The sequence below is a fragment of the Brachyhypopomus gauderio genome, chromosome 17 (assembly GCF_052324685.1).
Source record: "Brachyhypopomus gauderio isolate BG-103 chromosome 17, BGAUD_0.2, whole genome shotgun sequence".
Taxonomy (NCBI): Eukaryota; Metazoa; Chordata; class Actinopteri; order Gymnotiformes; family Hypopomidae; genus Brachyhypopomus; species Brachyhypopomus gauderio.
The window spans coordinates 1,042,181-1,065,538 of record NC_135227.1 but is presented as its reverse complement, the minus strand read 5'-3'; the positions used below and the strand labels follow the sequence as shown (position 1 = coordinate 1,065,538).

At 46.2% G+C, this 23,358-nt stretch overlaps 2 protein-coding genes across 3 annotated transcripts in view; both read left to right on the top strand.

Annotated features, from left to right (window-relative positions):
- LOC143480533 (uncharacterized) overlaps window positions 1–23,358 on the top strand; it is a 214,644-nt gene that overhangs the window by 128,867 nt on the left and 62,419 nt on the right. The window lies entirely within an intron of this gene.
- The window catches only part of kif26ba (kinesin family member 26Ba), a 79,470-nt gene that overhangs the window by 9,296 nt on the left and 46,816 nt on the right, over window positions 1–23,358 (top strand). For both annotated transcript variants that reach the window (XM_076978695.1, XM_076978694.1), the window contains exon 3: window positions 14,831–15,433. In XM_076978695.1, the coding sequence (XP_076834810.1) occupies window positions 14,831–15,433 (603 nt within the window). The remainder of the gene's footprint in view (window positions 1–14,830; window positions 15,434–23,358) is intronic.

Below are 23,358 nucleotides of genomic sequence, written 5' to 3'. Positions count from 1 at the left end.
GCAGTGAGACTCTGCTCATTACCATTTAACTCCACCTAGAAAAAGAGAAGAAACTGGCTGTGCTGCGCGTTGTTGGAACTAATCTCCTCTGTGTGTGTATCTGGGTGTAAAACAGACAGACATTGGTGGGGTAATGGGGACATCACATTCAAACAATCCACTGTTCAGCATGGACGTGAGAGAGACGATGGGCTTTCAGCTGCAGGTGCTGGGCGTCATGTATTTTACAAATGACTAAAGGAAACCGGGAAACGTCTGCTGTACAGGAGCTGAAGAGCAATGTGCTGTCCTGGACATACATACTATACTATACTACCCTATCATACTCTTTAAATGAGGAATACATCTGGACAAATCCAACTATATTCACCCTACCTAAGTCTTTTTTTAATATTTGCTGATAATCTGATAATACTAACAGACTTGTGGAAGGTTGTAGAAGATTCTGTCTTGCTCACTTTACTCCTCTCCCATTACTGCTTCCAAAGAAGAAAGGTGGGAATTTGTTCCCTCTCTCTCTCTCTCTCTCTCTCTCTCTCTCTCTCTCTCTCTCTCTCTCTCTCTCTCTCTCTCTCTCTCTCTCTCTCTCTCCGCTGCCCTTCCTGTCTTGCCCATCCCAGGTTGTGGTAATTAGCTGGGGGTGGGTCTCCTGTAGAGGCCATGCAGACCCATGTCTACTTTAGCAGGGGGAGGGCAGGAGATGGGGAGTGGGAATAGAGTGTGTGTGTGTGTGTGTGTGTGTGTGTGTGTGTGTGTGTGTGTGTGTGTGTGTGTGTGTGTGTGTGTGTGTGTGTGTGTGTGTGTGAGAGAGAGAGAGTGTGTGTGTGTGTGAGAGAGCGAGAGAGTGTGTGTGTGTGTGTGTGAGAGAGAGAGAGGGAGAGAGAAACACGGAGAGAGAGAGAGTCAGAGAGAGCATGTGAGAGACAGAGACACAGAGAGAGAGAAAGTGGGAGAGAGAGAGAGAGAGAGAGAAAGAGAGAGAGAGAGGACGTTTTTAGACCTGAGAATTTGAGCCCAGAGTGCGAGAAGATGGATTACCTGCACAACACTGAGCAATTTATCACTGTCAGAGCAAGAGGAAAGAGAGAGAGAAAGAGTGAGAAAAAGAGAGAGAGAAAGCATGAGAAACGGAGAGAGAGAGAACTGTGAGGATGGAAGGAAGCAGGAATGAGACCAGAATGGTCCTCTGTGTGTGTGTGTGTGTGTGTGTGTGTGTGTGTGTGTGTGTGTGCGCGTGTGTGCATGTGCGTGTGTGTGTGAGATCTTGAGTAGACCTTCTTCAGTCTTTCCTTCTGCGTCATGCTGGACTGAGATGGCGGAGAGGGTTAGATGGACTTATGAGGGGTTTGATATGACACCCTTGAGATGTGCTAGTCCTCTGTACTTCCCAAATAACCGATCACTTTACACACTGATGGCAACACACTGCAGGGAGGAGAAGAATTCTCATGTCCTGTGTGCCATCACCTCCACTCAGGGTTGATAGAATAAATAAATACACTGGTATAGACTGGACCTGTTTAAACGGGACATCTGATGCTAAGTGAGACAATAACTCACAACTGTTACCAACAATTTAGCAATAAAGGGGAAAATTATCAGATCTAGACTCTTACTTTATGGGAGAGAGATCTGCACTATTTCATGCTATTGGAGATGGATGAAGACCTGGTGATATAGGAGAGGGACATTGTAAGCTGGATTGGGTTGTGATCCTGTGCAGAGCCATTGTACACTACAACATGTCTAGAAGAGTCTGGGCATTGGTGTGCCGGGTGTGAAAGGCCCAGTCAAGGACGGTGTGTTCAGGGAGAACACTGGCTTTCTATGGCGTAGTCCTGGGTAGATTCTCCTCCGTTGGATCAGGAGAGCGACCAGACAGCAGTCACACAACCCAGTTCCTGTCCAATGACTATCTTGCTCTCACCCATCAAGCACATGGTTCCTCGGAGACACATGAAACCAAGCACCACAAAACAGATATACGCTTGACTAGTGACAAAGTCAGTCCACGGACAAATGACAAGCCCTGGAAGATGGGACGAATCGTTCAGGAGCTTTCATTTTGCTATTCAACACGGGAATGTGTGCTTTGCTTGACAAGCCCCTTGAATGATGGAAACATGGCTGATCAGCACAGGGAGGGTGTTGGGTGCCCACGCTTCATTTTGGGCTGTTAACGTCAGCTGGCTGAAGGCCGTAGTTAGCTGCGGGTCTTAATTGTTTTTTTGTCCTGAGAACGTGACTGCCCTTGTTTGGCGTGATCAAGTGTGCTTTCTTAATGGATATTTGCGTGTTTACTGTGCAATTTTCGTCGAACTAATCGGCTTTATTTGCCCACCTATGCGTGTGTTTGGAGGCCACTCTAACCGGCGTGTGTTTAACAGTGTGAAGCTAAGGCTTGAAGCCCAAACGTCTACATAGTGCTCTCTAAACTGAGGACTGGCAGTGAACAATAAAGGAGTGGATGAAAGGCAGAAAACTGACAGAAAGACACTGACCATGTCATTTTTCTTCACATATGTTATGGTGAGTGTATAAACACAAGCAGACAGAGCTCACACCACACATTCCCCAAGTCTAAATTGGTGTAGTAAATCACTTCCTCAGTTCCTCAGACAGTGATGGAGTGACGATTGGCTGCTAAACACAGCTAGCATGATGTCATTTGTTACCTTGGTCTTTAATCTGGCTCTGGTAAATAAGGAGGCGATCAAGTCGAGTTCACCTTCAGAATGTTCTTCATGGATCTTCAGGGTAGTGTGACGGTCATGTTGACCTTCAGAATGTTCTCCATGGATCTTCAGGCTATTGTGGTAATCTCAGTGCCTCCCACAAGCCTCCTCTCTTCTCCTGACCCTGACTTGCGTGACACCTTCTCCCTGTCTCCACCCAGCCGCTGCGGAGCTGTTAGTGAAGGCATGTTCTCAGACATCCTGATGCTGCCCTGATCTCAGGCATTATGGCTCCACTCTCGGCAGATAAACAGTCCCAACATATATGCTGTGTTAGTGTCACATAGAGAAATGCCCAGATCAGATGATGCATCTTCCAAAGCAAGGAGTCTCTGGTTTGTAAGATCGGTTAATCAGTTTGACTGTATGAGCTGAGTGTGAGTAAGGACCTTCCGTCCCTCCACAGAGGCTGATATTCAGCTTGAGCTGAAACTGAGATCACGCTTGACACTATAAAATCTCACTGAGAAATGTGGTATCTAATGTGGTGTGTGTGTGCGCGCACGTGGGCATGCATGTGAGTGTACTGCAGTAGATTTGTTGTAAATATATTTGTCGGTCTCATTGTAAAATCTTTCACAGTATTATATTTTCCCTTAAATCTCTGTCTGCTGTCTGCATGGAAGTAAAATTCCATTCCAAAATAAATAAAATTCCAGTTTTTATGAGTGACTGAGATCTCTGAATCACAGATCCTGGGATCACAGATTCCTGAAGCACATCAGTGGTCTAGTCAACATTAGCGCTCTACCAGTGATCCAACCACCAGCAGAAATGTTGTCATGTAGTAAAGATCTGGTCCAGAGAAAGCCATAGGACATGGGGACACGGCACTGGGTTCTGCGCGGGTGAAGGTCTCACTTGACGCTTCCTTCCACATGGTCTGCTTAATCTAATCCAAGCAGCCTTCCGAGCACTCCAGACACCTGGCCAGGTTTTACAGCCAGGTGCAAAGCTTCTTCCATTCATAACCTGCACACACATTTTCAAATGCTTTTTAAAAAGCTGAAGGTAGTAATACAATATCGAATCAAACATTTTAGAGTCTGTAGCATGTTCAGAATACATAATGAATGCATTTCAGGAGACATTTCAGTCATCCTGTCATTTCAGTGTGACAGCAGCATTTATATTTGAGGAATGATTGAACATTGAACATTGAAGTCTTTAAAATTGGTGTGTTTTTTCAAATTTTGACCATGCAGTCTTAAGTTATCAAATGTTCTCACGCTGGTGTTGTAACTGTCTCATTGGCTCTGTCATCCAGTAATAGTGTGTAGATTGTGTGTATGTTGTGTTGAAAAGGATTCGAAATGTAATATACAGTATATTTGGTGCAGTATGTCTTGTGTGTATAATTTGTAGTGTGGATAGAGCATATGGAGCATGTAACATGTGCATGTATTGTGTGTATCGTATATTTTGTGTGTGTGTGTGTGTGTGTGTGTGTGTGTGTGTGTGTGTGTGTGTGTGTGTTTGTTGTATTGTTTGGTGTTCGTGTGTTGTGTGTATTGTATTTTTGGTGTTTGTGTGTTGTGTTTTTGGTGTGTGTGTGTGTGTGTGCGTGTGTGTATTGTATTTTTGGTGTGTGTGTGTGTGTGTGCGTGTGTGTATTGTATTTTTGGTGTGTGTGTGTGTGTGTGCGTGTGTGTATTGTATTTGTGTGTGTGTGTGTGTGTGTATTGTATTTGTGTGTGTGTGTGTGTGTGTGTGTGTGTGTGTGTGTGTATTGTATTTTTGTGTGTGTGTGTGTGTGTGTGTGTGTGTGTGTGTATTGTATTTTTGGGGTGTGAGTGTGTATGTATTGTATTTTTAGGGTGCGTGTTGTATTGTTTGGTGGGTGTGTGTGTTGTGTGTATGTTGTGTGCGTTTGTATGTTGTGTGTGTGTGTGTGTGCGTGTGCGTGCGCGTGCGCGGAGTGCTCTTGTCGTCGCTCACCTCTGTGAGCAGTCAGCTGGAACTTATTACAGGGGAATCAAAGCAGGGCTGTGGGCTGTTCTGAGAGAGCAGCTCCACTTCCTGTGTCAGATCCCTTGGCTTGCAGTGAGCTCTAATTTCCTATTCTTCTCTCCGAGGGCTGTGCGGCTGGCCAAGCAAGAGTTTATGTCAGTTTTTTGGCAGAGAGATGCAGGCGTTGGAGACGTTGGAGAGTCAGTGATTCTCATCTATGTGTGTTTTCCGCCTCTCTGCTCAAACCAAGCTGGCAGGAGGGGTGTGGTGTTGAGCAGAACAGCTTTTGATGTCCTTGAACTCAGTAGTGAACTCATTAGTGCTGGCCCCTCCCCTTTTCTAAACGAATCCACAGTGACATGGAAGCCATTTAATCAATTTAAGCCGTTCCATTAAACATTACCTGTACAGCTCAGAACGCAGTTCAGTGCACGTGTTTAAATCCTTGTTCTACTTGTAAGTCAACACACACGCGTGCAGGTATAGGTTCTTCCGTGTTCTCACCCACACGCCTGGTACAGTGTCCTTCTCTTCCGCGTGGTGATGGCTTCGTCTGAGTGAAGTCCAACTGCTCCGTGACCAAGTGCCAGCAGTCCAGGAGACTTTATTATCCTTTTCCTTCCTTGATTTCTCTACCACTGTACTTTGAAACTGACGGGCAAAAAGCTTTGTTTATATAAGCATTGTGTATACCTGGACTTATTAAGACCTCCATGCCAACACTGGCAATGCGTTTGAGAGGTCTGGGTTTCTCCACGCTAGACTCGTTTGGCAGAGCTGTCCGGAGCACCAACAGTATGGGAAAGAAGTAAAACCCCAGGTCACTCTTAAGCTAGTAATCTCCCTGTGAGTTCTTCCTCCAAATATCCCCCACAATCACCCTTAAACTGATGTTAGCAGGATTACATTTTCTAGCTTTCATGCTAAACTGCTTGTGGGCATTGTTGGGGTTACGAATTGTTTAAAAACATTGACAATAAATTGCTGCCTCATTTAAATACATCATACAACAGATCTGTGGTTTTGTCACAGTTCACTCAGGCCGACCTAAAATGATATTTTAGGGCTGTATTACAACAGGAGGCAGAGCGGAGAGCTTGAACAGCAGGGTGTGCTAGTAGCATATTGACCTGTGAGGGGCGCTGTAGAGCTGCCGTGTTTTCTTCTGTTTTTTTAATTAATGGTTCCCCTAGGATGGCACATTGAGGGACAAATGGATGTCTCAGGCTTCAGTGAGGCTGTCATGCATTATTGAGACGTAAGCTTTACCGTGAGAGACAACACACACACACACACACACACACACACAGTCATAACTCATAGTGTCTCATTACTCTCTTCATATCCCTGTGGAGGTTGTGCTCCATACAGTACCACGCAGACCACTCTGGTGCTAAATGTGAGGTAAACATCTCAAAGGCAGACTGGGTCTAATTCAACAATGCTCCTCATCACACTTCCATTTTCTCTTTTCTTCTCTCTGTCTAATGCTTTTTAAACATTTAAGCATACAGTAAATGAAGACTAATACGGTTTTAAGAAATACATTTCTATTACAGTAATACCAAAAAAAAAAAATAAAATTCAAATTTCAAAACCAATTTTATACATTTTCCACAAAAATACTAGATGTCATGTTATGGCGGTGACGTGGGCGTGGATGGAGGGAGATGTGAGTATGGTGACGTGGGCGTGGGGGGAGGGAGATGTGAGTATGGTGACGTGGGCGTGGGGGGAGGGAGATGTGAGTATGGTGACGTGGGCGTGGGGGGAGGGAGATGTGAGTATGGTGACGTGGGCGTGGGGGGAGGGAGATGTGAGTATGGTGACGTGGGCGTGGGGGGAGGGAGATGTGAGTATGGTGACGTGGGCGTGGGGGGAGGGAGATGTGAGTATGGTGACGTGGGCGTGGGGGGAGGGAGATGTGAGTATGGTAACGTGGGCGTGGGGGGAGGGAGATGTGAGTATGGTGACGTGGGCGTGGGGGGAGGGAGATGTGAGTATGGTGACGTGGGCGTGGGGGGAGGGAGATGTGAGTATGGTGACGTGGGCGTGGGTGGAGGGAGATGTGAGTATGGTGACGTGGGCGTGGGGGGAGGGAGATGTGAGTATGGTGACGTGGGCGTGGGGGGAGGGAGATGTGAGTATGGTGACGTGGGCGTGGGTGGAGGGAGATGTGAGTATGGTGACGTGGGCGTGGGGGGAGGGAGATGTGAGTATGGTGACGTGGGCGTGGGGGGAGGGAGATGTGAGTATGGTGACGTGGGCGTGGGTGGATGGAGATGTGAGTATGGTGACGTGGGCGTGGGGGGAGGGAGATGTGAGTATGGTGACGTGGGCGTGGGGGGAGGGAGATGTGAGTATGGTGACGTGGGCGTGGGGGGAGGAAGATGTGAGTATGGTGACGTGGGCGTGGGGGGAGGGAGATGTGAGTATTGTACGTAATGAACTCCAGACCCCAGAACAAGCACAACGTCCAGCTCAAAGGCCGAGAACCAAGAGGAGCAAAAGCAGCCGGTCACTGTAATGGTTCCAAACACAGACGTATGGTGTATGTGTGTGTGTGTGTGTGTGTGTGTGTGTGTGTGTGTGTGTGTGTGTGTGTCTGTGTGTGTTACTGGGCCTGTCCCTGCTGGAAACCTATGACATGAGTTATGAGCGTGGAATACCCAGTCTCAAACAAATGAACCAATTATTGACAGTACATATAATAAAATAAATACATGCATAAAATGTGATATTCCCAACCATCAACGTTCTCAATGTTTCCCAGCTGATTACATGAGATGTTCTAGATGCAAGACCTCCTGCAGTAACGGAGTAAGACAGGAGGTGTATTACCATCCTGTCTCTGCACTGATGGGTTTGGTCCTTTACGTGTAGCATGTAGGGTGACGACAGGCAGCAGGACCACATGTATTACTCAACAGATCTTATATCTTGGTCTTCACAAAGATCTCGTGATGTTCTTGTCTCATCTGTAGGCCAACAGTAAAGGCTCCTGAAATAAAAACATTCCTGGAGGTTTTTGAAGTGTCTAAATAACATTAATTATATGTATGTTTGTGTGTGTGGTCAATAAGTATTTGAAGGAAGAAAGATTAAAGAGGTGTCTTTGTTCTCTGAAGCAGGGGTGGGGAGCAGATGTGTAGAATTGTTACTCTACCCCCCCATTCTGGTTCTGTCCAGCTGACCTGGATAGTTTGTGTGGTTGTGGTTCGCCTGTGGACTTTCCATACAACAAGAGCTTAGCAGAGGAACGCTGAACAGTTTTATGTGCTGTGCTGTGTGTGTGTGTGTGTGTGTGTGTGTATGTGTGTGTGTGTGTGTTGGTAGATAGTGGGGGGTTTAGGCAGAGGATGGGTGGGCCCATTGCCCGACAGAGGAGATGTGTTTGGGGTAAAAAGTACCCCGTCTTTCTTCACCCTCTCAGGGATGCAAACAAAAACAAAGAAGAAGTGCAGAATTACGAGGCCGTAAAAGAAGACGTAAAAGACGTAAAATACGTAAGTGATCCTTATTCATGGTGACTTGAAGGTCATTTTTGTTGGGAATATATATTAACCCTGTTTACAGTAGCTGATGTGTATTCCACGTCTGTGCCAGGGCTGCATCTGGGAGAACCCTGATTCCCTGTTCATAATACGGTCCAGTCCACACAAGACACTCTGCTTTCACTCCTTTTGGTTACCCAGTGATCTGAATGGCTTCAGTAGGAAGCATGTGAGAGTTTTAAAGTGGCCTATAACTCCATAAGCCTATAGCTCAGATTAAGACTAGACCACACTAACTGGGACAAGACCTCAACTTCAGTGTCATCAAGATGAGGGACAAGACCTCAGCTCTAGATCCATTAAGTCAGATATGGGGGGGGGGGGGGGGGGGGGGGTTTCTATATGTTCACCTGGACTAAGTTAGAACTGTTTATATAGTTTTACCTCTTCATAACTAGAATTTCCCAAACAGTGAGTTAACTTTAACAAGATGTTCTCAGTTGCTCCTTCGGTAAAGAAAAGTTTATTGGTTTAAAATTAATCAGGTTCAGTTTGTCCTAACCGCTCCTCACCACGCCAAACTACTTTCATTTCAGCCTCTTGGCTATCATCCAGTTTCCTAACAACAGGGCCCTCAGTGCTAACACACACACCACACTGACTTTATTACACTCTTGTCTTGATCAAAATGGGACAAAAAACAGGCGTGCTTTATTACAGATTGAATAGATGACATTGCATCTATGTCTTTTGGCTTCATCAAAGTCAGTGTTTACATTCTCTCCTCTGCGTAGAGGCTTAGACACCCTTATATTTTCAATGTGTCCAACCGGAAAGGAAATGCTATGCAGAAGCACCAGTGTACTTAATGTCTCACAGTGTAAATGGTACAGCTGAATACATCATAACAATCTGTGTCTTTGCTCATAACGTTGTGGTCATGATGCTCAATAAAATGTTCAAATGAATCTCTGAGAGCACAAAGCCCGCCCCACACCGGCTTGACCGTCCAATGACAAACAGCAGTTGCAAGCTGTAGGATGCACTGTAGGGTTTCTGTGTAGCCTGGTCAATAGGCATCTATCCCGACTCCTGAAGCAGAGGACAGACAGGGGCTGCTGGGACCCTCAGAGTGGAGGTGGTGCTGGGACCCTCAGAGTGTGAGGTGGTGCTGGGACCCTCAGAGTGTGAGGTGGTGTTGGGACCCTCAGAGTGTGAGGTGGTGTTGGGACCCTCAGAGTGTGAGGTGGTGTTGGGACCCTCAGAGTGTGAGGTGGTGTTGGGACCCTCAGAGTGGAGGTGGTGTTGGGAGGTGGGGTTGGCTGCAATGTGTGAGGTGGTGTTGTCTCAGCAGTGAGCTTCAAGTTTGTTGACGTAGGATAATTTGAAGGTCAAAAGGCAGGTCAGACCTGTGGACTGAGCAGTCTCTCTGTGGACTCCAAATAAGAAATTAAACAACTGAATGAATGAGACCTCTCATAAGCTAGCGTTTTAGCCAACAGAAATACTAAGCAATATTTTCAGATAGAATTTAGTAAGACATTTTGTATGTCTATGATTTTAGTTCTCAGTGGTGCAATATTTTGGTGAGGTTGGCTCTTTATATATATTTTTTCTCATACTTCATCTTATTTCATGTTCATTTTTAATTTAATTTAACACACATACATGTTGGTTTTATGTCTATAAACCTACTTTCCTCATAAAATTTGTGACTTATATTTGGTGACTATATATTCAGTAGTCATCACATACAGCTCTCCATAAAGACAAAAACGTGGTCACCAGTTACCACTGTATCTTCTGAGTACCAGTATCAGTGTATAATGGTGGAATGCATGTGCCAGGGTGAACTGTATTAGATTTCTTTTAAGAGAGCAACTGTGTGAGGTGATTTGGAGATGTTGTAAAATCGTTCAACCAGTTTGCTTGTTCTTAATAAAATGAATTAAAATCACTTTGTAGCCAAAGGCACACAGTAATATCCACACCCAGGTCTTCCTGTGGGTAAGTGTGCCGTCATTCATCATAAGTGTGTCATCATTCATCATATTGCCTTCACAGTATAGATTTATTACTCTTGTGACTTCACAATATAATCCCACATCTGATAGCACTGTTGTACATTCAACAAAGCCTGGACATCATTAGGTCCGCAGTGACGTCATACATATTGCAGTGACATCATCATGCGTTCTGCAGTGATAAATTCGCAGTGGAACTGTAAAAAGCCGAGCGCAGACTGGTTGTGCTGTATTGCTTGTTTTCTGTTTCTTCCCCAGGAGGTACAGATACCTGAAAATCAAGTCTAATTACATGTCCAAACAGCAGCCATGACTGCAATTGAACTTTCAGACTGCATGCTGCAACAGCCACCAAACACTCGCTATGATTGTGCCATCTGCTGTTCAGAGAGGTGTAAAGTTTACAGCCTGCTAACTGTAACGCTGTGTCAACCTTGTGGACCTCTGGACAAGCTGCTGCATGCATCACACCAGGTAACCAGGTAACCAGGTAACCAAGCAGCAGAGCAGTCATAGCAACAGACCCTGTAGAGGACGAATGGCGAGTGGGAGAAGGATGGGTGGAGTTGTCCTTGCCGATACAGAGACGTGTCCCCGGCCTCGTCTCTGTGCCACCAAGATCACTGCACGTCTTATAACTCCATAACATTTATACTGAAATTGTACGGCATGAGTTTTTCATGAATGAATCTTGGAGATGGACGAGTGGGTCTCCATCTGACTGGGACTTAGCCGGGAAGGGAGGAGGTAGACTGGAGCTGCTGGGATGGATGGATGGATGGATGGATGGATGGATGGATGGATGGAGCGCAGTAATGTGTACAGGCAGACTGGACGCATACACCCACTCGATGCATAGATGTTAGTTGCCAAGGGCAACGATGTTTCAATAACACCACAAAGTAGAAGAAGCTGAAAATCGTAATGAATGAAACACTTCAGCCAAGGTGACAAGGTGTGTGTGTGTGTGTGTGTGTGTGTGGTGTGTGTGTGGTGTGTGTGTGTGTGTGTGTGTGTGTGTGTGTGTGTGTGTGTGTGTAGGGTAGAGTAGTGATTTTGGTGCCCTAGCTGAAAGACCTTGGTTGTCCCTCATCTTCGATGTTCACACATGTTCAGGACTCTCTGTGCGAGTGTTTTCACTGAACACTGAAGACATTTCTTTAACACTCCTATTTGAATGAACCGTTCTTGTAAGTTCCTCCGTTCCTCCGTTCCTCCGTTCCTCCGTTCCTCTGCTCCTCCGTTCCTCCGTTCCTCCGTTCCTCCGTTCCTCTGCTCCTCCGTTCCTCCGTTCCTCTGCTCCTCCGTTCCTCCGTTCCTCTGCTCCTCCGTTCCTCCGTTCCTCTGCTCCTCCGTTCCTCCGTTCCTCTGCTCCTCCGCTCCTCCGTTCCTCTGCTCCTCCGTTCCTCCGTTCCTCCGTTCCTCTGCTCCTCCGTTCCTCCGTTCCTCCGTTCCTCCGTTCCTCTGCTCCTCCGCTCCTCCGTTCCTCTGCTCCTCCGTTCCTCCGTTCCTCTGCTCCTCCGTTCCTCCGCTCCTCTGCTCCTCCGTTCCTCCGCTCCTCTGCTCCTCTGCTCCTCCGCTCCTCTGCTCCTCCGTTCCTCCGCTCCTCTGTTTCTCTGTTTCTCTGCTATTCTGGGGTGGGTTTCCCAAAATGTTCGTAGCGCTAAGTACTTCTTAACCTCGTATGTTTCATACAAGGTTACAAAGTACTTAGCGCTACGAACGTTTTGGGAAACCCACCCCTGTTCCTTACATCTGCAGCATACAAAATGGTTCATATTGTCTTGCATTTGGGTCTGGCCACAAGATCTCACTACCGTAACATCACAGGTGATGTCCACGAGACAGTGGGGGAAGTACCTTGTTGAGTGGCGTGCCCACCCCCGTCATGATCTCCCATTAATGTCACTGTCAGGGTTAGTGGTTCTGCGAGGGGTTAGTGGTTCTGTGAGGATTAGTGGTTCTGTGAGGGGTTAGTGGTTCTGCGAGGGGTTAGTGGTTCTGTGAGGGGTTAGTGGTTCTGTGAGGATTAGTGGTTCTGTGAGGGGTTAGTGGTTCTGTGAGGGTTAATGGTTCTTTTAGGGTTAGTGGTTCTGCGAGGGGTTAGTGGTTCTGCGAGGGGTTAGTGGTTCTGCGAGGGGTTAGTGGTTCTGTGAGGATTAGTGGTTCTGTGAGGGGTTAGTGGTTCTGTGAGGGGTTAGTGGTTCTGCGAGGGGTTAGTGGTTCTGCGAGGGGTTAGTGGTTCTGTGAGGATTAGTGGTTCTGTGAGGATTAGTGGTTCTGTGAGGGGTTAGTGGTTCTGTGAGGGTTAATGGTTCTTTTAGGGTTAGTGGTTCTGTGAGGGGTTAGTGGTTCTGCGAGGGGTTAGTGGTTCTGCGAGGGGTTAGTGGTTCTGTGAGGGTTAATGGTTCTTTTAGGGTTAGTGGTTCTGTGAGGGGTTAGTGGTTCCTCAAATTGTGCTTTAAGTTCCAGTTTAGGTACTTAAAAACTGTAATAGTTTGCCTTCATAGTTTGATCAGAACAGAATCTTCATATAAAATATAAATATAATATAAATATATAAATGCCATAAATGCAAAAATCTGAATCAGAACTGAACTCAAACAGTAAACACTTTAATCCAAAGTCTTTACCAGCTTTATGTGCAGGTTTCATTTGTTTAACACTGAACAATGAAAAACAAAACAAAAAATCTGTATTCTTAAAATATTGCCACTGAGAACATTTTGTTGTTATGGTAACCTGAACACTAAATGAGACCCCTTGGATGTAGAAAACATTTTGTTTGCATTAGCTATGTTGCTGGGCAGAACAGGACTCTGTGTAATTGCAATATGGAGTCAGAATTCAAAAAGGCAACTGTGTGCTGATAGTTACACAGGTTTGTATTGTGTCATTTTGTATTCCTGCCCTGGGTACGTTCTGTCTCTCTCTTTTGTGTTTAGTTAACAATAACACAAACATTGCTGGAGCCATTGGGTTTTTCAATATGTTGTGAGTAATCTGTACATATAAACAGTTCACAGAACGCCTGACTGAGTGGAAGGCACTGCTTGTAAACAAAGACACCGTGTGTGATTGTGTAGGTGTGGTACTACAGGTGTGGTCCTGAAGTAAGAACTGATCTGAGATCAGCTTTAACCTTAACCCAATAAAGGAGATCTGTGTAAGGGGCTTGGGTAGGTGGGCTCTGAAAACAGTGCTTCACTGTCCTGCAGAGCGGAGTAACCATGGCAATACGCTGAGGTCAAAGAGTGCAGGCTAGCGGGTGAAGTGGACGGGGGGGGGGGGGGGGGGGGGGGGTAGATGGGGGGGGCAAATGGAGGGGGTGCACAGGACTGGTGTAAGGTGAGAGTCTGTCTGGAGATTTACACTGACAGCAGGAATGTGTGGTTTTAATCAGAACAGACCCCTTCTCTCTGTTTCAGCATGTGGGCACGACCCTCCGATTAGCTGGACTAATGCCGTCTTCTGTCAGAGGTGTGTGTGTGTGTGTGTGTGTGTGTGTGTTCAGTAAGGACACAGGAACAGAACTAATTCTGCTAAAACACAAGCATAAGCACTTATTGGGTGAAAATGGGCTGTACCATTAACTATATGTATCATTAACTAGAATGGACATATCCAGTGTACCAAAAGAAAAGTGTGTGGCAAGAATGAAATAGCAAGAAAACAAAGAAACAATCAAATAAGCAAACAAAACCAAGAAAATGTCTATACACAGACAGGCCCACTGTCCACGCCCACTGTCCACGCCCACTGTCCACGCTCTTTGACTCTGGTTAAAAGTGAATCAGTGTACTTTTACAGAATTGAGGCAAGGCAAGTTAATTTAAACAGCACCTTTTATCCCCACTGGCAATTCAAAGTGTTTTACATAAGAAAAGAAGAAGCTTTATTACGAGCCGAGGTCTGTCACCTTGGGAAGGTCACTGCCATGAATGAGAATAGAACCATCAGCGCTGTTTCTGTGAGCTGTGAACTCCTCTACCCCTTATTTTGAAATTAAACCTAATGCGTGTGTTCCACTGCATATCTGTAGATCTAATTATGCTTTTCCACTCAAACTGCTTTGTGGGAATATTCAGAACCATGATTAAGATCAGCACTTCACAGAGCCCTTAAGTTGTGATTGTGCTGATACACTAAACCCGGATAATCAGCGGTCTTCTGCTAATGGGCAATTGGAGAACATTTTATTGAAAAACTAGTGCCTTAAATCCTGATTGACGTCTGCGAGGTGTATGTTAGTCAGTGCCTAATAAGAACCGTAACTGAGCTCCTGTGGATGGTTTAATGTCACGTGTCAGATATGAACGGTATTAGTGTGAGTAAGAGCCCACGTGTCTTTAGTTCAACTAGAGCTGCTCCTGCTCAGGTTAACGCTTCAGCACACGTTAGTATTGGACCGATAAAGGACGCAGCAACACTCACGAACAGAGATATGAGTAATAATCGTTTTTCTTCTGGCTTTGTTCTGGTGGCTATGTTAATGGCTGACGTGCATCACACTTCACGTGGTTCTGACGGATTGGCTCTGGTTGCCGTTTCTTTGCTATTTGAGGCAGTTTTGGTGTCATTACGTGAACCCTCATACTTCCCTTCTGGGTCTCTGTCTCTCTTTCAGGATCCTTCACTCTCGCTGCTGCTGCAGGATAAGCTGCAGGTTCCCAACAGCCCCAGGAAGGCGTGGAACGAGCGGGACAGCCGCTGTGACGTCTGCTCCACCCACCTGAGCCAGCTGAAGCAGGAGGCGGTGCACATGGTGCTGAGCCTGGACCAGTGCGACGTGTCCCCCGCCTCCCCGCCCTCCGTCGCCGCCCTGCTGGGCTCGCGGGGCGTGCTCACCCCGCCCCGAGACTGGGCCTACCTGCCCGGAGCCTGCCACTCCCCCGCTCCCTCAGCCGCCGTTCCCACCCCCGCCTCCGGTAGCTCCGCCTCCGGTAGCTCCGCCCCCTGCGGTCCGGCCTCCGGGGCCTGCGGCAGCGTGGGCGGTGCGTCCCTCCACCCGCCGAACCCCAAGCACGGCGGGAAGCCCAGCACCCTGGGGGTGAGCAGCGGCGTGGAGAAGAAGGGCGCCCCCCCCTCTGCCCACGGCAGCAAGACCAGCGCCGCGCCCACCAGCCCCGCCGGCACCAACGCACCACAGCAGACACACCCGCACCTGGAGGGGGCGTGGTCACCTGCACACCTGTCCCGTGCCAATGGGGTCACCCTCTACCCTTATCAGGTAGGATGTGAATCCACTACCCTAACGTGTCCTGTAGTGCACTGAGGTCCGGTGTCCCCATGCGGTCATGCGATCAGACCGTAGTTCAGATTAAGCGACTTCTACGGGAAAATGACCCAGTACGCTGTGCGCAAGGAGCCTGTTCTGTGGAGCCTCTTCCCTGGTTGTCGGCCCTGTTACTTGCTGACCTCCACTGTGCCGTCAGATACTCACGTAAGCTTTCCAAACATACCAATAATTCAAAGGGTGTAGCCTGTGCACTCGAGAAGCTGAGGGTGTGATTGCTGCTTTTGGGTTGAGTAATGAGTTGTTGTTTTTTTTTTCTGCATAATGAGTTTATTTTAGGCGTTGACACCCGTGTCTCTTTGGGTAGGCACACGCTCTCTCCGCAATGATTCAGTCTTCAGTGCCTCACTAATTCTTATCCGCAGTAAAGAATGAATGTGAGTATTAAATACCAGCAGGTCCACTTTAGGCCTGATGAGTCCGGTTCTGCACAGTGCCATATATACAGCAAGGCCCAAGATCCAATAGGCGAATTACTTTATTATGTATATGGATTGAGTGAACATACAAGGATTGGAGCTCGAATGGGAGAGAGGAGAGAGTAGGAGAAATGAGAGAGAGAGAGAGAGAGAGAGAGAGAGAGAGAGAGAGAGAGAGAGAAAGGGAGGGAGATATAGAGTGAGAGAAAGGGAGAGGGAGAGAGAAAGAGAGAGAGAGAGAGAGAGAGAGCTAATCTCTCTGTGGCAGATTTTAGAGGTTGAGGAATCGGAGTGCTATCACATGCTAACTTTAGCCGGGCCTCAGTGCCACCTGCCAGATTTGCTGTGATGTCTGGATGTCTGGAGTGATTTACACATGTTCTAGTTGTGCAATAGTGCAATAGTGCAACAGTGCGGCTCACACTTGTCCTCCAGCAGTTTGGCTGAGGAGGTGAATGCTCCTCCCAACATCTCCTTCCTCCCTGGAGCTGACACAGGCCCTCATTATAAACACAGTGTTCGTTATTATGTGGCCACTGACAATCCAGTGTTTTAACAAGGCCACGGCTGGAGGAACGTGGCTGTGTTTGGTGCTTGGTCTCCTAAGATGTTTGAATGGAGAAATCGATTGATTCATTTTAAAGATTTGAGTGTTTTCGGTCACATTTAGATTAGGGAAATGCTGAAGAACAGTGCTGAAGAACCGTGGTGAAGAACGTTGGTGAAGAACGTTGGTGAAGAACGTTGGTGAAGAACAGTGTCCTTCCAGTGATCTTCCACCTGACAAATACAAATGTGCTTTGTGGAACATACAGGATGAGCAATAATGTGATGTAACCTCTGAGTGCTGACTGGGGTGAATCTGCTATGTCAAACACAGCACATCTAATCCATCACTGTACCAAACACAACACTGACATCTGGTCCCACACTGTACCAAACACTGAGCTGACATTTGGCCCTGCACTGTACCAAACACAGTACTGACATCCGATCCTGCATTATACCAAACAACTGACATTTGACTCTATACTGTACCAATCACAGTGTTGACATCTGATCCTACACTGTACCAAACATAGTGTTAACATCAAATCCTACACTGTACCAAACACAATGTTCACATCTGATCATACAGTAACAAATGCAGCACTTTGCTACTGAGTTGATGGCATTATTCACACACACACACACACACACACACACACACACACACACACACACACACACACACACACACACACACACACACACACATTCTACCAATGAGTGACATATCTAAACTGGGACTTACGCATGAAATAAGATACAAATGAACAAATGGACCTTTCTTAATTGGGAAAGCTATAGAGAGCTTTCTAAAATCAGTACATTCTACTGACTTGAAGTCTAATTACACTTCACCAGCAAGATAGCACAACTGAAATCTTGATCATGGTGCATACACACACACACAGACACACACACACACACACACACACGCATTTGCTTTTTCTCTATCTCTCTCACACTCTTTTTCAGTTGTTTTGTCAGACAGCACACCAAGACGATGAACTGGGGATGGTTTCATGTTTGCCATCAACCTGGAGGTGAAGCTTTTTAGATGAACAAAGCCCTTTTGTGTGTGTTTGGCACACAAACAGGGGAATACTGACGATGTATAGTTTAAAGAAAGAGAGAGAGAGAGAGAGAGAGAGAGAGAGAGAGAATTTATTACGTTGTGAGTTAAGAACAGACATACCTAACAATGAGTAGTTTGTCCAAAATTACAGTCAATCATAAATAATTTTAAAATAATTTATTTAGTTCAGTTTTATGGAGGTTTTGTTTGGTCTTTAACTAACCACTTAAATTCACACTGTGGTAAAGAAATACATTTTTTTTTCTCATATTTGAGCTGAAATGCTTTTTAACCAAAGGATGCGTTTGGTCCTGCTTAAGTTCCCTTACTGCCCTGGAGTATCCAATAGCAGGCTGCTGACACGTGCTCCTGTTTTTGAGGACTCACTCTCTCTCTCTCTCTCTCTCTCTCTCTCTCTCTCTCTCTCTCTCTCTCTCTCTCTCTCTCTCTCTCTCTCAGTTCTACTCTCTCCAGACTCTCTCTCTCTTAGCTGGGTTGGTCTTATCTGACTGCTGAGGTGTGGGGGGAAGTGAACAGGATGTTGGTAGAACTTGTACATGGACACGCCCTCATCCAAACTCATTTCTGCTCCCCTCTGATGCAGTCTGTTCTCCCAGGATTTTCATTCTCCACTTCTTTTTATCTGTTGCTCTCTCTCTCTCTCTCTCTCTCTCTCTCTCTCTCTCTCTCTCTCTCTCTCTATTCTGTTGACTTTCCCATTGCTGAGCTCATATCACTATCTGTGTTCCTCATCTTAATGTTCCCTCGGTGATGTCTGCTCTCCTGTGCTGTTTACTTTGCCTCAGATGGTTTTTTCTTTTCTTCTGTGTTTCTTCAGTTCTTCTGTTTTGTTCTAATATGCAGTTCTTCCATTTTGATCTTTTCTTTCTCTCCACTCCCGTCTCTTTGCACTCTCTTTCTCTCTCTCCTTCTCTCTCTCTCTCTCTCTCTCTCTCTCTCTATTATTATGCCTTAGGGACTGCTTTTCGTGCACAGGAAGCTGTTGAGTATTGCGATGGAGAGATTCTCAGATAGTGTTAATTACTCTGGGTGTGAGACTTTGTTCCTGAATCAGTTTGTATGCCACACACAGAGTTCAGCATTGAGTCTCTTCCTCTTCCCTCCCTCAGATCTCTTGCTACCCCGAGCCCGGCGTCGCTCAGGGGCTTAGCGCTCCATAACGAGACCCCCCACCAGCCTAAACACGTTAAGTGTATGTTTGCTATAACCATCAAGCACTTCTCCAGTGGGTGGAGGTGGTGTGGGCCAGGAGGACAGCTGTTCTCACTCCACCCATCGCTCCTGCCTCTCCACCCTCAGCCTTTGGTGTCCACACGTGAGCGAGTTCAGCTGGCGGGGGACGTCTGATCCTAGATCAGGCGCCGCGCAGCATTACACCTGGGCTCCAGTCATGCGCGGAGAGCGAGGTGCTGATCACAGAGCAGGTCTTTAACGTGGAGGCACTTCTGCAGCAGCAGATGGTTGGGCTGTAGTTCAGCTCGGTAACCTGCTGGTTTTGTTTCCTGCTAAAGCTCAGTGACCCCCCCCCCCCCCCCAATCACCTTCCATGACACCCCCATATGGGCTCCCTCCTCTCCTGCCTAATTACAACTCACTCTCTTCTTCTTTCCCTTTTCTCTCAGTCTCTATTTTTATGTTTACAGCTCTGGTAAGAATTAAGAGGCTACTGCACAATTACTAGTATTTTTGGTTAAAAAAATTATACGTGCATGTTTGAGAAAGCTGAATATACCGTAACTGTTTTATTCTACGAACTACTGACATTTGTCCCAAATTCAAATTAAGATACTGTCATTTACAGGATTAAAGGATTCAGCATTCACCTTTTTGTCAAAATAACAAAAAGGAAGCAGATAATAATATCAAGAAATCATTTATACTGATAGACAAGGTGAGAACAGATGAGTTAGCTGGACATGCTCACACAGCACAGTTGGGGGTTATGACTGGACTGCTTAGGCAAGCATGTTTCAGTTTTAATTCAGATGAATGTGTGTGTGTGTGTGTGTGTGTGTGTGTGTGTGTGTGTGTGTGTGTGTGTGTGTGAAGAGTAGCTGGGGAATGGAAACACACTCACACAATGACACACTCTGTGAAGCACATCTGTGACACTTAATCATCTACAATAAAGCTGTGATAATTGATTTTAGGGCAATAACTGATCACTGTTCTACAATGACTGAATGAATAACTAATTCATCCTCCTGTGCATTCTACCTTTTACCCAGAATTCCTTCTGTGAATATTAGCACTATTACAGTTCTGTGTGTGTTAGCTTTGGCCTCTGTGCTAAGGAGCTCTCATTAGCATGAAAGCACTCTGCAGCCAGAGGCAGAAAAAGCACCAGAAAAGGTTTAGACTGTTTTAATAAAGATAAATGTTAGTATATAATTGCACTTCGAGGCAGAAAGTGATGAAGAGTATAAGACATTGTGATGAAGAGTTCTTAAAGATCTCAACTCAAAGATCTGACGAGGCTGAATTTGGAGAGGAGTAGAGTCCCGCGTGAACGGGGACGTGGGGGAGGAGCTGCTGGGAGGAGTGGGCGGAGCTAAGCCAAGCATGGCTTTCTGGGCCGTTAGCAGCACTTTAAACAGGATGTGAAGTGAGATGAGTGCAATGGATGATGGACTTAGGTTATTTGAGCTGAATTTTAGCAATGAAAATTTATTCTGTGTTTCAAATACATTGTAGAACCTGTGGGTTTTTTTCAAGAATTCCAATAAAGGGAGTTACAGTAATCAGAACAGGGATCTGGATCAGACTTACAGTAGTCAGGACAGGAACCAGAGATCCTGCATCTGTCTTGTTTAACATGGGGAGAATGGGTTCAATGCTTCCACAATGGAAACGTTTTTGATCCATGAACCGTGTGATTCAAAAGCGACATGGATGAAAAATTACAGCCAAATTACAGATCTTCAGAACCTTGTGTATATTTTTTGTAAAGCTGTAAAACATTTTGGGGTTTTGGATAGATAAGTGGAATGCCAGTCTGATTGGAGACCAGTCTCAGAGTTGAAATGGAGACTGCATTTGAATGATATATTTGAATTAACTAATGATATTAGGACACAGAGTTTGTGGTGGTCTTGCTGCTGACGTAGTCTGAGTGTTATCATATTCATCTACTACATAAACAGTGTGGTAGTAGTAGAACAGGTATGTGCCAGGATGACAGAAACATGCTGGAACATCCAGGCACCTTTTATAGTGCTGTGTGGATGATTTATGTTTCAGTCAAATTGTAAAGCAAGACGGCTGGATTAAGTCATTCCAATTCCCAGTTAATGTTTAACGGGGTACAAACACTTCAGTCACAGACACGGAGCGGCACTGTTGCTGAGCTAATGGACAGAAAAGAAAGGAACATTGTGTTGTCTGGCCGGTGGCTCAGGAGCAGGTTAGAAACATTGTGGTTTACTATCTCCACATCTTCAAATAAGCTTAATCTCCTTTTGATCAGGCTAAAGAGGCTTTTGGTGTGAGCATAGGAGGCCCTGCAGAAGTTTGAAGGGCAAAATTAAGGTGACTCATAACAGAGCAGACTAGATTTGAAAGAGAGAGAGAGAGAGAGAGAGAGAGAGAGAGAGAGTGAAGGAGAAAGAGAGAGGTTTGTCTCTGAGATCCAACAGGCCTTTATCAGCACCATCGGTCATACCTTTGTGTCACACCTGTCTGGAGTTGGAGTGTGTGTGTGTGTGTGTGTGTGTGTGTGTGTGTGTGTGTGTGTGTGTGTGTGCGAGAGACTGTGTGTTGGGGGTGTAGGATGGTTGAAGGACAGGTTGAATGAGGGAGTGGGAGAGAGAGAGAGAGAGAGAGAGAGAGAAGAGGACAGTGATGGGTAGAAGATGGACTAGATGGAGGGCTGAGATAAAGGCCAACAGCAGAGAGGAGAATGAGAGGTGGAGGATGGGTGGAGGATGGGTGGGGGATGGGTGGAGGATGGGTGGGGGATGGGTGTGGGACAGGTGGAGGACGGGTGGGGGATGGGTGGGTGTAGGTGTGTGAAATCAGCTCTGTTGTTAAGAATTTTATCAGGGTTATCCTAATAAGTTTTCATGATGGTTAGAGCTACAATACATGAAGGAGATATGAGCATTCTGTTGTGAGGATTCTGTTTACTGTGTAGTGTTTACTGTTTACTGCGTAGTGTTTACTGTTTACTGTGTAGTGTTTACTGTGTGGTGTTTACTGTTTACTGTGTAGTGTTTACTGTGTAGTGTTTACTGTTTACTGTGTAGTGTTTACTGTTTACTGCGGAAGAACAGCTGTAATCTGCTGTCGAGATTCTTATCTAGGTGCCATTAAGATTAACTGGCAAGGTGCCATTAAGATTAACTGGCACATGTGCTGTAAATCCAGTAGTCCTGTGGGCATCAGCTGCAGCAATGATGTGTCATGGTCCCACAACAGCTTCGGATTTCCCAGCGAACCCTGTACAGAGGACCCGAGGTACAGCGACGTTTGAGAGACCAAACATTCAGGAGACAGTGATATTCAAAGGCCTTTGGTGACCCCACACTTGAACCTTGCACAGGAAACCTTGAACGCAGTAACGTTTTTGTCTGGTATAGAGTACTGGTCTGAGTTTACAGTGCCAGGGTCTCATTTCAGATGGCTTTGACATTACATGATATCATTCACATTTAGCAGATTTGATGTGGTGAACGATAACAGACGGAGGCGAAAGGAGAATCAGACAGGACCTGAGTGAGGATGAGACAGGATGAGACAGGATGAGTCATGGTGAGACAGGGCGAGACAGGATGAGGATGAGAATTTAGGGGAGGAGGTCTAGCAAGGCAGAGCAAAAGTCATGGAGTGAGAGAGAGAAAGACCCCTGAATATACAGGGAATGAGAGGACAGCAGATACTACTGAAAACTGTAGGTGCTCAATATTGTAGGTGCTCCATACTGGATCTGCTCAATACTGTAGGTGATCAGTACTGAATCAGAATCAGAAAGATGGATATATTCTCCCTCCCTCCTCTTCCTCCCTGTTCTATGATCAGCATGTTCAGTCCTGTTCTCTGCTCAGTCATGTTCTCTGGTCTGCATGATCAGCCCTTATCTCTAGACAGCACTGTTCTCTGGTCAGCACGGTCATATATATTCAGTTATCTCTACTCTTATTCCCCTCTTTGGCTGTATTTTAACCAGACCTCTCTATAATTTCCAGAGTGGCTGAAGTTTATTTGACCAGACTGCCACACTGACACAGACATGCGGGGGATTTAGTCTACGTTATGATAACTTGCAGCTAAATTTGGGTGACGGTTCAGACCCACATGCTCAGACCCATTAGTGATCTTGGAATTTGTATTTTTAACTTGTGCTCTCTCACACAGATTCTGCTCTTAATGTCTGTAGTGCTAGTGTAAATGCACACAGAGGGATCTTAAACACACAAACACACATGTCTGGTTTATTTCTCCATGGGTCCAGGCATATCGGTGTGCGTCTATCTCTATATCTGCTTCGGTAAACAGGCAGTGTTCTTCCGAGCTGTCGTGTGTAGGCTGGTCTTCCTCCACGGGACACTCATGGCCTTATTGGGGCAGCTGGGGGCGACAGTGACAGCGTTGTCAATGGGGCCGGGACTGAGGGAGTTATTTCTAAACCTCTCTGGCTCTTTAAGTGGCTCTGGCCAAACCAACCCGCCATGTGTCTCCTCTGTACCCTACACCAGCAACTCCTCCCACCTACGTCCACCCTAACTCCTCCCACCTACGACCACCCTAACCCCTCTCACCTACGTCCACCCTAACTCCTCCCACCTATGACCCTAACCCCT